Source organism: Schistocerca americana, chromosome 3, assembly GCF_021461395.2.
Source record: "Schistocerca americana isolate TAMUIC-IGC-003095 chromosome 3, iqSchAmer2.1, whole genome shotgun sequence".
NCBI lineage: Eukaryota > Metazoa > Arthropoda > Insecta > Orthoptera > Acrididae > Schistocerca > Schistocerca americana.
Genome location: NC_060121.1, coordinates 892,455,545 through 892,474,466, shown reverse-complemented (window position 1 = coordinate 892,474,466; position 18,922 = coordinate 892,455,545). Strand labels below are relative to the sequence as shown.

The 18,922-nt window shown below is 43.1% G+C and overlaps 1 protein-coding gene across 1 annotated transcript in view; it reads left to right on the top strand.

Moving 5' to 3' along the window:
* Positions 1–18,922, top strand: part of LOC124606479 (proton-coupled amino acid transporter-like protein CG1139) — a 75,697-nt gene that overhangs the window by 31,375 nt on the left and 25,400 nt on the right. Inside the window, exons 5-6 of the mRNA XM_047138461.1 lie at positions 9,647–9,731; positions 14,680–14,967. Coding sequence (XP_046994417.1) covers positions 9,647–9,731; positions 14,680–14,967 — 373 coding nt within the window. The remainder of the gene's footprint in view (positions 1–9,646; positions 9,732–14,679; positions 14,968–18,922) is intronic.

The window sequence follows — 18,922 nt, the reverse complement described above, 5'->3', positions numbered from 1 at the left end:
TCCGTCTATAGCTGTTCCCTTCACCTCATGTCGGCATGCTCGCATATACGCAGATGCCATCGTGCAACCGGCCACGATCTGCTCTGGAGGCGCCCACCCAGCTTCATCCATTCAGAGTGGAGTCCGCGCTCTTGTTGTTGGCTGCACCCTTCCTTCTTGACTGCCTGGCAAAACTCCACCACGCGAGGCTGGAACGTCAGTAAAAGTCTTGGAAGTCGCTGTGTACGTCTTCTCGGGCGCCACCAAAGAAGCTATTGCTGGGTAACAGTCGAAGAGCATAACCACGCACAACTTTGGTAAAAGCTGACACGGCTCAGCGAAAACGTGAAGGGGTTGCGAAGTGCTTGATCTACAACATAGCGATCCTCCCTTGTGGTGGTCAGGAGTGGTCTACAAAGACCTTGACGAAGAGTTGACGTAGAGTGTGTCTGCCCTCACGTCCCCATGCAGTCCAACACCGGACCTCCAGCACGTCCCAATGCCCCATTAATGTGGAAATTGATCGAATGCACCAGGTGACCAAACGGAGCCCAGCGATGTGAATCTTTTCAAACCCTGTCAGGTGCTGATAACGCTGACTCATACGAGTACGTGGCATCTCCGTGTTTTCACGATGACCATTCAACATCTGACACTGATCACGCCCCTTTTACTCCCTACCAGGCCTGTTAACAACACTGATTAACACTGGTGGCTGTTCTACCTGTCACAGATAAGTGTAACTCTAAACGCTTACATATCCGTCGATGGTGTGTAGCTGTACGAAGTTACCTTGACATTGAGCCATGTCTTCTGGGAGTTTAATATTTTTTTATCAGGCAATGTAAGTTGAAACGTAGCTAAATTCTATTCACTAAGAGTTTATACTCTTAATTACTCCAAACCAAATAAGAATTTGTTTTTTATTTCAGATACCTTTAATAGGGACACCATCACGAATGATTAATATAATATCCAGTTCCTTAATTTCTCTATATTAGTGACAGAAACCAAAAGTGTAACACCACGAAACACAGGTCTGATAGTATTTAACCTTTGTGGATGTTTTCACCACGTTCTTTTGTGGTTTTCATGCTACTGTATCCTGTGCAAGCCTCTTCACCTCCGAGTAACTACTGCAACCTGCATCTTTCTGAATCTGCTTACTGTATTCATCTCTTTATCTCCCCCCAAACTTTCCTCCAATACTAAGTTAGTGATCCCTTGGTGCCTCAGAATGTGTCCTATCAACCGATCCCTTCTTTTGGTCAAGTTGTACCACAAATTTCTTGTCCCCTCAGTTCTGTTCAGTGCCTCCAAGTTAGTTACGTGATTTACCCATCTAATCTTCAACATTCTTCTGTAGCACCCATTTCAAAAGCTTCTATTCTCTTCTTGTCTACATCTTGTCTCTTCTTGTCTATCGTCCGTGTCTCACTTCCATGCGTGGCTACACTCCAAGCAAATACTTTCAGAAAGATTTCCTAACACTTAAACCTATATTCGATGTTAACAAATGTCTCTTCTACAGAAATGCTTTTCCTGCCATTGCCAGTCTACATTTTATAACCTCTCTACATCGATCATTATCAGGTATTTTGCTACCCAAATAACAAATCAAATGGCTCTGAGCACTATGGGACTCAACATCTGAGGTCATCAGTCCCCTAGAACTTAGAACTACTTAAACCTAACTAACCTAAGGACATCACACACATCCATGCCCGAGGCAGGATTCGAACCTGCGAACTTAGCGGTCGCGTGGTTCCAGACTGTAGCGCCTAGAACCGCTCGTCCACACCGCCAGGCCCGAAATAACAAAACTCGTCTAGTACATTAAGTGTCTCATTTCCTAAGCTGATTCCCTTAGCATCACCTTATTTTATTCGATTACATCTCATTATCGTCGTTTTGCTTTTGTTGACTTTCATCTTTTATCATTCTTTCAAGACGCTGTCCATTCCGTTCAGCTGCCGTGTCTGACAGAATTGCAATGTCATCGGCGAACTTCAGTTTTTATTTCTCCTCCCTGAACTTTAATTCCTATCCTAATTTTTTCTTTTATTTCTTTTACGGCTTGTTCAGTGTACAGACTGAATAACTTCGGGGACAGGCTTCAACCTGTTCACTTCCTTTTCAACCACTTCGTCCGTTTCATGCTCTTACACTCATATAACTGCCGATTGGTTACTCTATCAGAAAAAATTGCAGACGTGTGCCCCATTTCCAATAAACAGCAGTTGGCTGTATCGTTTGTTGAACAATTTTTCCCTCGGCGTTAAGGAGTACTTTGTTTCACGTTGATCTAGAAATCGTGCCTTATTGACACAATCAGGATACCGAAACGCTATTTTCGTGAGGTGAGGTTCAAGGATATTGGTCAATTCTGATACAGCTCATGTTTCAGAAGCTAAAACATTCTTCTCTACTGTATTCTTAGTAAATTGTGAATTTTATTGAGCAGTTTCAAAAGTCAGACTATATATTACAGTGGTAACTTTCGAAATGGATCCATTATATGGCGGCATTATTCCTGAGAAAATCACATACAACAGTCTTGGACTGCAACGATTGTTTTATGTAAGGAATTACGTATTAAAGGCATTTCTGATCATAAGTTTAATCCTCTGATGAAATGCAACAATCTGAAACCGTTATATCTGAGAGTTTGTTATAAAGTGTTACACATTACGAACTTATATGCTTAGAAATCGATGGAAAGCAGTGAAGCATCTGATAAAATGGATTATACTGGGAAGCTCATATTTTACCTGAAGCAAACCTGATGCCATTGGCAACCAATTATTTTACTGCATGGAGACATGTTTTAGCACTATAAATCTGTTTTTCTATATCACTTTTTAAGTTGTTATAACTTCTCGCTGATATCTTGCTTTGCGAAAATCAGATTTTAAAACTGACCTGCTACTGTGTTGATGTCTGGTAAATGGTAGTAATGGAGAATGCTCGAAATGAAGTTTTTCAAGCAGTATTTACTTTTCTTGTTTTTCGTTTATTCCCTTCATCTAATTTAAGATATCCGTGTTGTGCTTATGTCGTAATAACAGCACAGCAGGATGATTTAAAATGTTCGGGAACAATACTTATCCCTCCACTTGGGGCTTAGGAGCACCAGCTGATATTACACGTTCCTCTCACAGACATGACCTATCTTCTGTAAGTAACTATAAATAACTTCTTTTTTTCGTGGAAGGTGGCAGCCTCCCGTGGGGTTGCGGCACTACTCAGGTGAATGGATTTCGAAGTGTCTCACACGCGCATTTTTAACATGAAACGTCTCCTTAGAAAAATTATACATGACTGTGTTTAAACTGACACACAATATTTTTAGCGCAACGGAATGTGACTTTCAATAATCCCTACAAAAGAATGGCCCTGACTGACATTAACCTATACCTTTCACAAATCATTTACCTCACAAAAATCTTCGTTACTCCAACTACTGCAATACAGCGAGCGCCGCTACTGCCAGCTAAATAAAAGATTTAAACTACTGATGGCACTGACTACTGATAGGCGTAGTTAGCAAATGAAAGATTTTGATAGCGAACAAACAATGTATTTACGTTACTAGTGTTCAAAAGTCATAATATATATAGCAGTTCATGACATCCATTCTTACAAATGTACTGTTTCTGATGGACACACGTCCAGATCATCCGATCTCAAAAATCCGCCATCTCACTTCCCCACATCCACCACTGTTGGCGGCTCACCTCCAACTGCGCAACGCTACGCGCTGTTAACATCCAGCTGCCCAACACTACAATGGCAGACAACAATGCGAACTAGCCATAGACTGCACACAGCACAGCCAGTGATTTTCATACAGAGCGCTACGTGGCGTTACCAATAAGAAAACCTAAACAGCCTACTTTCAACCTGCTCAAAAATCGCGTGGGTGGCGCCAAGGGTATTACCTAACTGGGTTGTCTTCGAGGACCCTTTGCTGTGTTATTCGCGCACATGTTAATGTGGTACTTCTCTGTAATCAAGCTGCAGGAGGCATGAAAGAGGAATGAAAAAGTATAGACATTCTTTCCTGCTTCGGGGAACACTTTGAAATGTCATCGAATGGTTTTGAACGGCCCTCAGTTGTTCCAATCTGTATACCAGAGCAAAAACTGCGGTCGCACTGCGCTCTTAAAGAACCAGATCGCGTTCAGTGGGATTATAGCCTCACAATGTTCTTGGAGAAGAGTTGAATCGTCCGAGGACTCTCAACAGTGTTGATCGTTGTCAAGAACGTCGGCCTCTTGCGCATCGCACATGCAACCATGTCCGAAGGAACACTGCATCGTACTCCTTCACAACACAACCGCAGCTACACTACTGGCCATTAAGATTGCTACACCACGAAGATGACGTGCTACAGACGCGAAATTTAACCAACGGGAAGAAGATGCTGCGATATGCAAATGATTAGCTTTTCAGAGCATTCATACAAGATTGGCGCCGGTGACGACACTTACAACGTGCTGACATGAGGAAAGTTTCCAACCGATTTCTCATACACAAACAGCAGTTGACCGGCGTTGCCTGGTGAAACGTTGTTGTGATGCCTCGTGCAAGGAGGAGAAATGCATACCATCACGTTTCCGACTTTGATAAAGGTCGGATTGTAGCCTATCGCGAATGCGGTTTATCGTATCGCGACATTGCTGCTCGCGTTGGTCAAGATCTAATGACTGTTAGCAGAATATGGAATCGGTGGGTTCAGGAGGGTAATACGGAACGCCGTGCTGGATCCCAACGGCCTCGTATCACTAGTAGTCGAGATGACAGGCACCTTATCCGCATCGCTGTAACGGATCGTGCAGCCACGTCTCGATCCCTAAGTCAACAGATGGGGACGTTTGCAAGACAACAACCATCTGCACGAAAAGTTCGACGTTGTTTGCAGCAGCATGGACTATCAGCTCGGACGCTGCATCACAGACAGGGGCGCCTGCGATGGTGTACTCAACGACAAACCTGGGTGCACGAATAGCAAAACGTCATTTTTTCGGATGAATCCAGATTCCGTTTACAGCATCAGGATTGTAGCATCCGTGTTTGGCGACATCGGGGTGAACGAACATTGGAAACGTGTATTCGCCATCGCCATACTGGCTATCACCCGGCGTGATGGTATGGGGTGCCATTGGTTACACGTCTCGGTCACCTCTTGTTCGCATTGACGGCACTTTGAACAGTGGACGTCACATTTCAGATGTGTTACGACCCGTGGCTCTACCCTCCATTAGATCCCTGCGAAACCCTACATTTCAACAGGATAATCCACGACCGCATGTTGCAGGTCCTGTACGGGCCTTTATGGGTACAGAAAATGTGCGACTGCTGCCCTGGCCAGCACATTCTCCAGATCTCTCACCGATTGAAAACGTCGGGTCAATTGTGGCCGAACAACTGGCACTCTACTCTTGATGAAATGTGGTATCGTGTTGAAGCTGCATGGGCAGCTGTACCTACACACTCCATCCAAGCTCTGTTTGACTCAATGCCCAGGCTTATCAACGCCGTTATTACGGCCAGAGGTGGTTGTTCTGGGTACTGATTGCTCAGGATCTATGCACTCAAATTGCGTGGAAATGTAATCACATGTCAGTTCTAGTATAATATATTTGTCCAACGAATACCCGTTTATCATCTGCATTTCTTCTTGGTGTAGCAATTTTAATGACCAGTAGTATATATTGTATTTAACGGCCGAAAGCGGGCCTTTGAGTTACATATACAACGTCTCCCCAGTACGGAAATAATATTAATGGGATGATTTGAGATATGACACATAGACGATGACATATGGAAGGTGAGTCTGATCGTGAGTCGTTCTCAGAATACCGTCGTGGTTAAAGTGACCGCTCGCGTAAAGTGGGAGTTCAGAGTTCGAGACCCAAACCGGCACAAATTTTCACTGTCGTCATGTCATTATACAGCTGGAGGTCGATCATATTCGCAGCTACGAATACATTTCATGTGTTTCATAGCAGTGTCTGTTCCTTCAGACATGCATGCACATCTGAAGGAGCAGTGGATCGTACATCTCCACAACTCAGTCATTGCAAATAGTGTTCCATTTGGGGTTATTCGACCACCTAGTGCAAGTCCTTTTACTTGACAGCACTTTGGCGACTTGTGATTGGACGTTGATGAAATGATGCCGAGGGCAACCAAAAATCTAGTACCTGAGGAGATAAAATCTCCGACGCAGTCAGTAATCGAACAGGGGCCTCTGTCTGGCAGTCAAGCGTACTGACGCCTTTTTTTTTAATATCATAAATACAAAAATTTTGCAATAATGGCAAGACAGAAAATGTACTGTCCAATTTGGGCAAGAAAAATTTCACTATAAGGTTTCCTCTTGCAATGTTAACCACTCTTTTTCTTCTTTTTTAAGACTAGTAGGCTCACATGTTCCCATTAATAGTGAACATAATTAAATTACAATACAAAATGAAACCTGCGTGAAAGTGTTGTATGTTATTAGAACACGGTATAAAACAACACAACCAAACTGTGGGTTCCCTTCTGGTAGCACAGCGTAAGACTGACGACCACTCGAAACATCACAAAATAAACACCATCCAATCCCAACACTGCACAGCAGGGACTTGGGTGCGATTTCTCAGAGTACATTCCTATTGCAAGATGCGGGTCAGTGTCCACCAGAAGCAGCTCAGCTAATGGTGGAGTGGGGGGGAGGAGGGGGGGACCTTAAATATACTGATTAAGTAATTAGCCAAAAAGTCTGACAACGATATCCGGAAGAGAACTGCAATTCAACATGTCTTTTCTGTAGGAATGTCCAAAAGTCAGGCACATCTTTGAGAACGTGTCCACCAGAAGCAGATCAGCTAGTGGGGGGAAGAGGGGGGAAGGGGGGACCTTAAATACACTGATTAAGTAATTAGCAAAAAAGTCTGACAACGATATCCGGAAGAGATACTGAACTGCAGTTCAACATAGAACGTCCTTTGATTCAATTTATCACGTATGTCTTTGGTTGGGGAAAGTGGGTCTCAGGCGGGCAAAGGAGTGATCTGGGCTCGATCGTGTGGGACGTCATTCTCAGAAGACAAGTATCTTCCAAATTACAAGCCACACAACCGCTGAAGGTCCGCACAGCAGGCGATGTTCATCCGTGTTGGTCGCATGACACCTCATATACACTGAGGATTCAGCTAGAGCAATGTCGTGCAATCTACGTCTTATCCGAAACTTCTTTTTAACCATGAGATACCGGATGGCTCTTGTCTCCATCCCGAAATATATTTGGTAAATCACTTGCCACGTCTGAGCCCACGGGACTCCTGAGTGGCGTTTCTCAAGCACATTCCCAGGCTGATTCCTTATCAGCAGGCCGTACACATCACACGCCTTAAGCGCCCTGGTACGGGGCAAATTCGTGTGCACAGAGCTATAACCGAGGCAGAATGTTTTGATATGTGAGAACGCAGGCGCAATGTGAGCCTATGCAGTAGGGGACAGGCGGAGCAGAGGCACCAATTCGTCAATGAGGAAACCAGTGAACCTATGTCGACGAGGTTTAGAGCATCGTATCGTATCCTGAAAAGAGGTCTATTACTAATGAAGTAGTCAAAGACTGCCTAGATCGGCTGTGTCGTAACTGGTGTCATCGTTGGGATCTTAAGATCTATGCCAGATATGGTATCTGGGACGCCATATGGGCGTTAATTAATGCGACCCTTCGGACCATGTTTAACGCTCATAGGAGGTGGCATCGAACACTCGTGCTGAGAGCTTGTAAAAGGCATGTATAGTTCAGCGCCGTTGTACGGCGGACGTCTCTCATAAATAGTATTCCTCTTGTGAATTAGAGATACTGTCAGATAATTAACGTTTTAAAAATGAACTGAAATAATTTGTTCTCGACAGTTTCTTTTACATAGATGAATTTCTGAGGTAGTAAGTATTTGGTTGGGTTTCACTTATCAAATTTTCTGAGAAAATGAATCTTTTTTGTGATCTTACTGGCACGTTAGACCTCATAATTAGTTTACGAGAATGCTGTTGTTGTTTTTGTTGTGGTCTTCAGTCCTGAGACTGGTTTGATGCAGCTCTCCATGCTACTGTATCCTGTGCAAGCTGCTTCATCTTCCAGTACCTACTGCAGCCTACATCCTTCTGAATCTACTTAGTGTATTCATCTCTTGGTCTCCCTCTACCCTGTTTTACCCTCCACGCTGCCCTCCAATACTAAACTGGTGATCCCTTGATGCCTCAAAACATGTCCTACCAACCGATTCCTTCTACTAGTCAAGTTGTGCCACAAACTATTCTTCTCCCCAATTCTATTCAATACCCCCTCATTAGTTATGTGATCTACCCATCTAATCTTCAGCATTCTTCTGTAGCATCACATTTCAAAAGTTCTATTCTCTTCTTGCCCAAACTATTTATCGTCCATGTTTCACTTCCATACATGGCTACATTCCATACAAATACTTTCAGAAACGCCTTCCTGACACTTAAATCTATACTCGATGTTAACAAATTCCTCTTCTTCAGAAACGCTTTCCTTGCCATTGCCAGTCTACACTTTATATCCTCTCTACTTCGACCATCATCAGTTATTTTGCTCCACAAATAGCAAAACTCCTTTACTACTTTAAGTGTCTCATTTCCTAATATAATTCCCTCAGCATCACCCGAGTTAACTCGACTACATTGCATTATCCTCGTTTTGCTTTTGTTGATGTTGATCTTATACCCTCCTTTCAAGACACTGTCCATTCCGTTCAACTGCTCTTCCAAGTCGTTTGATGTCTCTGACAGAATGACAATGTCATCGACAAATCCAAAGTTTTTATTTCTTCTCCATGGAATTTAATACCTACTCCAAATTTTTCTTTTGTTTCCATTACTGCTTGTTCAACATACAGATTGAATAACATCGGGGAGAGGCTACACCCCTGACTGACTCCCTTCCCAACCACTGCTTCCCTTTGGTGTCCCTCGACTCATAACTGCCATCTGGTTGCTGTACAAATGGTAACTAGCCTTTCGCTCCATGTATTTTACCCCTGCCACCTTCAGAATTTGAAAGGGAGTATTCCAATCAACATTGTCAAAAGCTTTCTCTAAGTCTACAAATGCTAGAAACGTAGGTTTGCCTTTTCTTAATCTAGCTTCTAAGATAAGCCGTAGGGTCAGTATTGCCTCACGTGTTCCAATATTTCTACGGAATCCAAACTGATCTTCCCCGAGATTGGCTTCTACCAGTTTTTCCATTCGTCTGTAAAGAATTCGCGTTAGTATTTTACAGCCGTGACGTGACGAGAATATAATCCACGAAAATGCAGTGAATTTCAAAAATGTTCAATTATGTGTGAAATCTTATGGGAATTAACTTCTAAGGTCATCAGTCCCTAAGCTTACACACTACTTAACCTAAATTATCCTAAGGACAAACACACACACCCATGCACTGATGTTAACTTGTCGTTAGTTAACAGCATTCGCTGACCAGCTCTGTAATCAAAGACGGACAGGGAATGTTTATAGCGCATTTGTTCTAAAATGTTTGTTTTCATACACATTTTAACATAGACGGATTTCCTGTAGACGGACAGCAAAGTGGAGGAATTGTGCAGAGACTGACTGGTGCTCTCCTCTTCCGCAGCTGGTTCGTGAGCGCCGGCCTGTTCGCCACCTACTACAGCAGCATCACCATCTACATCATCTTCATCGCCGCCACACTCAAGCAGGTAAGCTGCCGCTTGCACTGAAGAACAAGTGTGTCTTGCTGCCATTTCACCCACGGACGTATTACAGGTGTAGCGGACGTAATATGTAGTGCAGCTCTCCATGCCACTGTGCGGTACTACGGTAGTGGTTGGACCACGTCACGCCTTACAGCAGTTCCCCTTCAGTCAAACAGTAGACCACCTGGTCCAGGGAGCCTACATTTGAAGATCAGTAGTAACCATCGGCGACCCTGATCTCCAAGGTGGCAAGAATGACTAATTTTGCACTGTAATCTCTGTGCTGGTAGTCTGAAGAACTCTGATCAAAGTCACTGGTTCCTGTCGTCTGCATCGTGCAGCATATGAGAGGTCAAGAGCAAAAGTGAACCAGTACTTTACTCTTTCGGGAAAAACTGGTACGAAGTTATATATTTAATTGCAGATGAAGAATTATACATCAATTTTTTACAGCGAAAAAGAACAAACACATCCTGACCCAGGACACAACTTTTCGTTAATATAAAACTTGATTTTACAATTTATATCACAATTTACTGGACATGGTTCACTAGTGCACTGAAAAATTTTGACTTCTGACTTCAAGTATAATTAAACCTGCATCTCTGGTTCTTTCCAGTTTTTATACATCCTCTTAAATTACTTTTACTTCTAATTAATTATCCAAAATGCAAACCTACAAGCCAGTTCAGTTAATATTGCTTCATGTTCTTGTTCTTCATCTCCTTATTCTTCAAGTAAACACGATTTCATACCGACTTTCTGACTCATTGTCTTCATGAATATCTTGATAGACGTTTTACGATCTTCTTACTGTAGCAGTCTATGCAATTAGAAGACTGTTGTACTATGCATGGTGTAGTGATAAAATGAAGTTTAGTGAATCCAGCATGTCCTCCGTCTTTCGATTTGTAACTTGGAAAGCTGTTCCTGGTCAACACTAACTAGTGAATCTAGTTTATTTCCTTTTTTCATCTTCATAAATGTATCACATTGAATTCCACCAAATCACTTAGAGTGAGTTTAAACCTCATTTTGAAAGACATGCCTTTTAGTACCTTATCCATCGAATTTTTAACCAGTGTACTCGATGATCACCAACAGTTTGTTTCCTGTTTGTAATCTGCTGTTCTAATGATTTTGCACTTATAAAATTTTCTCTTTCCATTACACTGACTTCAGATTTTGGGGGTTTGCGTTTTGCGGATTTTACAGTAATGAACCAGTCCTCCGGGCTATAATTAGAATGCATGTTACTTGGAGTTTCATCAATTAGACCGAAGTCAGTATTATCTGGTAAAAATGAAGGCTCAATATCATGAATTTGTGGTCAGTCATTCATCTGAATTTCTGCATCATTGACTGGTTTTAGCACGGTCAGAGCCATGTTAACGTTTTGGTTCTGTTCAGAACACACATATGAGTAAAGAGTGATACGTTTGTGGCTAAATTCGTACATTCTGAATGTGTTCTGACACAGATGGCTATTTCTTAAGAATCTCTACCTCCTTCTGTTTCATCATACATATACGTAAGGCGGTGGATTGACTGACGCAATAAATGCCAACATTGTATGTTCAAATGCGTGTGAAATCTTATGGGACTTAACTGCTAAGGTCATCAGTCCCTAAGCTGACACGATACGTAACCTAAATTATCCTAAGGACAAACACACACACCCATGCCCCAAGGAGGACTCGTACCCCCGCCGGGACCAGCCGCACAGTCCATGACTGCAGCGCCTTAGACCGCCCAACACTGTATACCTAAATATTTCTTTCATAGTATGCTGCACATGCAGATAGTTTAGGGAAAAGCAAAACGTTCCGAAAATCAAATGTGGCGATACGCATTTAGTTGCATGTGTGGTTCACCTACAGAGTTTCTGTAATGTGCTTTTTAACATGACGTGATTAGCAATACCTCAGTCCGGACGCGCTATTGTCTCAGAACATCAAGGAATTACTAAGACCTGTAAATTGAATATTGCCCTAAGCATGGCGTTCGCAACTGCTGTGAAGAATTATTGATATTTGAACCCAAATATCTTGTTACACCGATTATCAATTTTTTGTACTTGATTCATTTTTGCTCTCACCCCTTCACATTTCAGTGAGACAAGGAGTTTCGATCGGTCTGTATGTGATAAAGCAATACTTACTACCTCTGGTTATGAACCGATGATGTGTTTTCTTCAAAAATCATGTATGTGAATGGAATCTCTCCCTCTCTCTCTTTCTCTCTCTAACAGACACACGAACACAAACACACACACACACACACACACACACACACACACACACACACACACACACACACACTTGCTCAGATTGGGAGATAAAGGTACATAAAGGTACAGTGAGGGTATAAACAGAAAGAAAATTGGTGAGAAGTAAGGGGGAAAGAAAAGATGAGAGGGATTGAGGGAGAAAAGTATGAACTCAAAAAAACACAGAGATAGGAAGAGACACACAAAGGCACCTAATGAGAACGCAAATGGACCCAAGAAAGCCTTAGAAGTGGACTGATATTGGTGGTGGGGGAAAGCAGATAGGTGGGGAAGGGGGGTGGAGTGAAAGAGGTAGATGGAGTAAGAGGGAGCTCTAAAACAGACAGGGGGAGACAAATGTATTCTCACCCTGTGCTCCAAGCATGAGAACTCCTCATAGTAAAGCTGATGAGATGGCTCACGAACGATCCAGAATCGAAATCCTGTTGATTCACGGCGAAGACTTTCGCGTCCTCCGACATCAGAAAGAGATTCCTTGCGCAACAGCAGTACAAAAATGACTGAAACGAAATTTCTGCCCGTACATGTTTTCAGCTGAAAAGGGATATCCAAAAAACGGTGGTTTGGGATCACTGTAAACATGTGGACAAGAAGTACCTACATTCATTTCGGCCCAACAACACGGTCCGGAGTATTCACCGAGTAGAGTGTTGTATTACAATGCTTGCGATGTGCTGTTCTATGTGCAGGCATGTCTTTCTTTTATTTGCTGATATTGGGAGAGGATTGTTTTTGGTGTTTCTCTACTGTGGGGAAGAAAAATGGCTTTGAGCACTATGGGACTTAACATCTATGGCCATCAGTCCCCTAGAACTTAGAACTACTTAAACCTAACTAACCTAAGGACAGCACACAACACTCAGTCATCACGAGGCAGAGAAAATCCCTGACCCCGCCGGGAATCGAACCCTGGAATCCGGGCGTGGGAAGCGAGAACGCCACCGCACGACCACGAGCTGCGGACTGTGGGGAAGAGCTGGAACTAGGGAGTGGGAAGTAACAAATGACGATGAACTCAAAAGCATGGAGTAGCACAGTGCATCGTCCGACACCTGTGTCGATACTCATAAAATATGATTTTAAAAGAGGATTCACTTCTTTATAAGTATCACGTAGTTGGAATGGTTTTGTACAAGACCAATTGTAATTTCTCTTTCACGTTAAGGAGCCAGGTGTCGTACCGTGCAGACTAAAAGTGACAAACGTCAACAAATATATCGCATCAGGAATCACACTATCCATGCCGAGTGTCCTACCCTACATTCCACCTGCTGCACTACCTGACCATCGCTAGTGTAGCCGTCTTCAGTGAAGGTATACTGCTAGTCAAAACTATCCAAATACCCATTAGTGGACATTCATACGGATCCTTCGCCCTTATGACGGCTTGAACCCTGCTGAAAACACTTTCAGAGGGGTATCGGAATATCTGTGCAGCAATCGCAGCTCATTCTTCCTCAACAGCATAAATCAGAGAAGTTAGTGATGCCACAGTTGAGTCTGGTGCGAAGTCGACGTTATACCTCTTCTCAAAATTGTCCCACTGGGTTCAGGTGGGAACTCTGGGCAGGTCAGTCCATTTCAGAAATTCTGTTTCCCACTAACCATTGCCTCACAGATGCTGCTTTATGTCATACTGATACAAACTATCTTCGTCCTCGAACTATTCCTCTACAACACAGTGCATGATACTATAAAATGTGTAGGTTTCCTTCCACATTTGGTGCTTTCTTAAGCGTGACAAGGGAACCATACCTTCACCATAAAAACACCCACATAGCCAAAAGCCATGTCCTTCATACCTCACTCTTGGTACCACATATGATGACAGTTTACGTTCTCAAAGTATTTACCAAACCCAAATTGTTTCAACGGATTGCCACATGGTACAGCGCGATTCATCACTCCAAATCAGTCGTTCGCAGTCTTTCACTGTCCAGTGACGTCACTCTTTACCATCTTTTTTGCGTTACTTTGCAGTGACTTCAGAAATCTATGGGTTGTGCAACTGCTCGACTATTGTGCCCCATTTTTTTAACCCCATACCCACAGTCATCGTACTAGATGGACTGTTGGTAGCACTTTGGAACTCACGAGTGATTTCTTCTGCTGATTTCATACCATTTTACATCCGACTTCGGCATTGGTCGACGGTCCCTCTCCATCTGTACCTGAGGTCTCCTTGGTCTTGGTTCAGCTCTTGTTATTCCTTTGCATTTCCACTTATCAGTCACATCACCGACAGTCTACTTGTGCAGCTGTGGAAGGGCTGAAATGGCCCGAATGAATTTCTTACTCAAGACTAGTACACTTCCAAAGTCACTGACTTGTCCTGAACGATCTATTGTGCTATTACTGCTTCTCTACTGTCAACACAACGCTCCCCGCCTCCTAATATACTGACAGGTCCGCCTCTCGTGACATCTAGTGGTCAGTTCCACATTACACTGGGGTATCCGGACACTTTTGATCAGATACAATGTCAATCCTTCACGTCCATTTTCTCCGATATAAACACCAGACCAAATTTCGTTACAAGCATTTCCGCGTTGCTGTTGTACAGACAATAGCGCTGTTAAGTCAGGGTGCGCGAGTGTTTGTTCAGCCTGTGTGTGTAGTGAGGTGACTGATGTAGAAACTGAGACTAGTTTCCCTCCTCAGGTTGGAGACTACCACTCGACGTCTGACGCGACACGCTTCGACGTGCGGATCTACACGGCCATGCTGGCTCCCTTGGTGCTGGCCAAGGGCCAACTGCGGCACCTCAAGACGCTGGTGCCCTTCTCGATGCTGGCCAACCTGTGCATCGTGACGGGCTTCGCGGTCACCCTGTACTACATGTTCGTCGACCTGCCGCCGTTAGAAGACCGCCGCCTGCTGCCGTCATCCATCACTGCCCTACCAGTCTTCCTCACCACCACCATCTACGCTATGGAAGGCGTCGGCGCGGTGAGTACTTTCATACAGGTATCTTAATCTCTGGACATATGTGGCCAGAGACAGCATCTGAAACTCTTCCTTCTAACCTCCTCCCAGACTAGATATTTTCCATTCAGGGATTTGGACATGTAGAATACCATCAATTTGAATCGATTTGCGTAAGAGATGAAGTATCTAACATCATCACTGAGCAGCCCTCGGTGTGCCCAACAATCCCTAGATATCCTATAGGAAATTGGCATTCCAGATGGGTCAACATACATCATGCACCACTTACTTTGCAGACTTATTCAACTTTGTATGAATTCGCCATGGACACAACTTCTACACAAGAGTAACTTGTTGAAATTCTGATAGCATCATGTGTACAAATATGTTTTGACAAGTTTCGGTGTTATGGCATCGCTAGCACACTGTGCCATTTGTGTAGAGCAAATACACATACTCACACATCAGTCCACGGACTCTGAAGATCATGCGCCAACTTCACAATGTTCTTCCCATGGATAGCGATGTGGTGCACTCTGGATCCAGTTCTCATGAACAGCCACCTACTGTAGATTCTTCCGCAGTTCAACCTGCTATCCCTTCCTTGATCTTCCAGTTGGACGGAAACCTTCACGCTTTCAGGTAAGCACAACTTTGACCTAGAAAGTATATCCTAACAAACCGCCCAACCAGGATTATTGCGCTAGGTTTCATTCTCTGCTCGAGGACCTGTCAAATTGTACAGTCCTTGGTCTTTTCTACGTATCCAAATGTTCTCTCACTAATTGGTTCAACGACCTTTCTGATGATTTTCTGTTCAAAGATCAACACGTTCTCTTCATATTTCTGGAGTGCTTAATCTTTCTGTCCCAAATAACAGTGCTGGTACTATCACTGCATTATAAGGTTTAAGTCTATTCTTAATTGACATAATATGTGTTGCAATTATCTGCTTGAGAATGATTCAAGTTTTAGATACATTTACTATACGTTGCGTAATTACTTGTTTTAAGTTATTAGACCAGTTGAACCAGATGCTAAAGTATTTAAAACTTCCCCTTCTCTCTATGTACTATACTACTACCTGTAATGGAGCGTTATTAAGGGTTTCTCCGGATACTTCTATCATTCCAGTCTTCTCCTCATTAATTCAAAGTGCAATTTTATTGGCGTTGTTTGCTAAGTCCCCTACAGTTTCCGCTATGGCTGCGCTGTCGTGTGTATATCACAATAACTGTGTTCTTCTACGTATTTTGCTTCACCTCACTGCCATCTCTTTTCATTTCGCGAATCGCTCTCTCCTGGGACAAATTAAAAACCTGTGGTGTAATATCATCACCTGAAATATCATCAACAGGAGATGCTGAATTCCTTGGACAGCTCCCCTGGTATTTCATCTCGGCTTTCATCTCAGCTGTACACTCCTTCACCAAATTAATTAACTTCCTTGGACTGCAGGTCTCCCTCAGGATGTTGTACGTACTTAATCTGTGTATACTATCATAAGCCTTTGAGAAATCTACAAATGTTAGCGGAAACCGATTCTCCCAAATTTGTCTCATGGTTGAAATTTGATCCCCAGTTGAACTTGCTGCCCGAAAATGAGCCTCTTACTCTGCAAAAATATCTTCAGCAATTTTCAAAAATTGTTAATGATAGAACTTTGTGTGGTATACTTAGCAGAGATATACTTCTGTAGATGCCACAATTCCTGTTACTGTTCGTTTTGAGCAATGGGATAATGGTAGATTACTTCCACTCTTTGGGTAATTCCTCCTTTATCCATAACTGACTTACGAAAGTGTGCATATCTTTCTGAAATGTTTCCTCTCCTGCTTTCAATATTTCTGCCGTTATTATATCTTTTCCTGGCGCGTTATTATTCTCTTTGTACGTCATGTTGAGTCATTTCAATTTTTCCTTTCTGTACCACGTCTGAAATTCTTCCTTTTAGTAAAAAATTCTCAGGATCTTCAGCGTTCAGTAGCTGCTCCAAATTCTTTCTTTTTTTGCAGCATATTTTTAGAAGTAGCGGCTTAATTCTTTGACCATTTCTCAAATGCTTCATCACGTGAAATATTTTCCTTCTGTCAAATATTGTGTTTATCCTCCCAATTTCATCAATAACCTTGGTCATGAATTTCCACAGAACGAGGTCAGCACAGTGGATTCGCATTTGGGAGGACGACTGTTCGAACCCGCGTCCGGCCATCCTGATTTAGGTTTTCCGTGATTTCCCTAAATCACTTTAGGCAAATGCCGGGATGGTTCCTTAGGAAGGGCTAGGTCGAATTCCTTCCTCATCCTTCCCTAATCTGATGGGACCGATGATCTCGCTGTTTGGTCCCCTCCCCCAAATCAACCAACCAACCATGAGTTTTCTTTTCTCTAACCTCAGAATCATTCGTTTCTCTTTTTATGTTACTGAGTGTGTCCGGATTTTCCCCACAATTTCTGTCCAACGCGTGTATTTGTGTTAGTGTCTTCTTGGTCTATTCAGATGCTTCGCATGTATCATTGAACTATTTATTCTTGGTTGTTGTTTTAGAATCTCGTTTACTGCTTCAGTTATAGTAGTTTTTATATCTTCCCACTGATCTTTCGTCACTGGGTTCGGTGACAGGACTTCATATGTGTTATGCACTCTGACACTATACTAATAATACAACTCTGGATTCTTAAGCTTCTTGTCAAACTATCTGTTGATCATGTTATTCTTCTTCCTGAAATAGCACTCCTATATTTGTAATTGGTTGATTTCTGGGTAACCGGCAGCTGTGGCTGAGCTGTTCTAGACGCTTCAGTCCCGAACCGCGCTGCTGCTGCGGTCGCAGGTTCGAATCCTGCCTCAGGCATGGATGTGTGTGATGTCCTTAGGTTAGTTAGGTTTAAGCAGTTCTAAGTCTAGGGGACTGATGACCTCAGATGTTAAGTCCCATACTGCTTAGAGCCATTTTTTTGACTGATGGGTGTCCGCATCAGCTCCTCTGTTAGACGTATCATATATTTCTTCTACCTTTCATTTATAAACATACGATCGGTCTGATATATCGTATGACCACCTGAGGGAAGTCCTTGTGTGTATCCTTTTGTAGGGGAAGGTCACTGAGCTCAACAGACGTTTATGGCTTAGCGCCAAACTCATCAGATGCAGTATACCATCTTTACCGATAGTTTGCCTGCACATGTCTTCCCGTCCGCAGCTCTTGGTCTAGTGGTAGCCAGCACGGTAGCTCAGCGTGTTTGGTCAGAGGGCTGCTCGCCCTATGTAATAAAAAAAGTGAGTAAAAGAATCAACGATCAACTTGAACGGATGTCTTGTGACGTCCGCCCAGGCCAAAACACAACGAACAATACTGAAGAAAATGAAAAAAAAAGAAGTGGCTTGCGTTGCTATCTCTGGTCTGGATCACGGGGTCCCGGATTCGATTCCCGGCAGGGTTGGGGGATTTTCTCTGCCCGAGGACTGGGTGTCTGTATTGTCCTCATCATTTCATCATCATCGTAATTCGTTACAGTAGCTAACTTGGACAGTGTAAAAATTGGTACCTTGTACGGTCGCTGATGACCGCGCAGACGAGCGCCCCACAAACCAAACATCATCATCGTCATCACATGTCTTCCTGTCTCAATTTGGCATATACTCGTACATTTCCCAAAATGATGTTAATGTTACTGATAGCAATGCTTCCCACTGTTCTTTCTAGTTCTTCATAAAATTCACTTTTCTCGCCCGCGTCGTTTACGTTTTTTGCGATATTGCAGTGCCTGTGTTGTTCAGAAGTACGATGCATGCATGCATGTATGTATGCATGTGTGCATGCCTGTATGCATATCCGAAGGAGCAGGTACTGCGGTGACTACAGCTACAGGGTGTTTCAAAAATGACCGGTATATTTGAAACGGCAATAAAAACTAAACGAGCAGCGATAGAAATACACCGTTTGTTGCAATATGCTTGGGACAACAGTACATT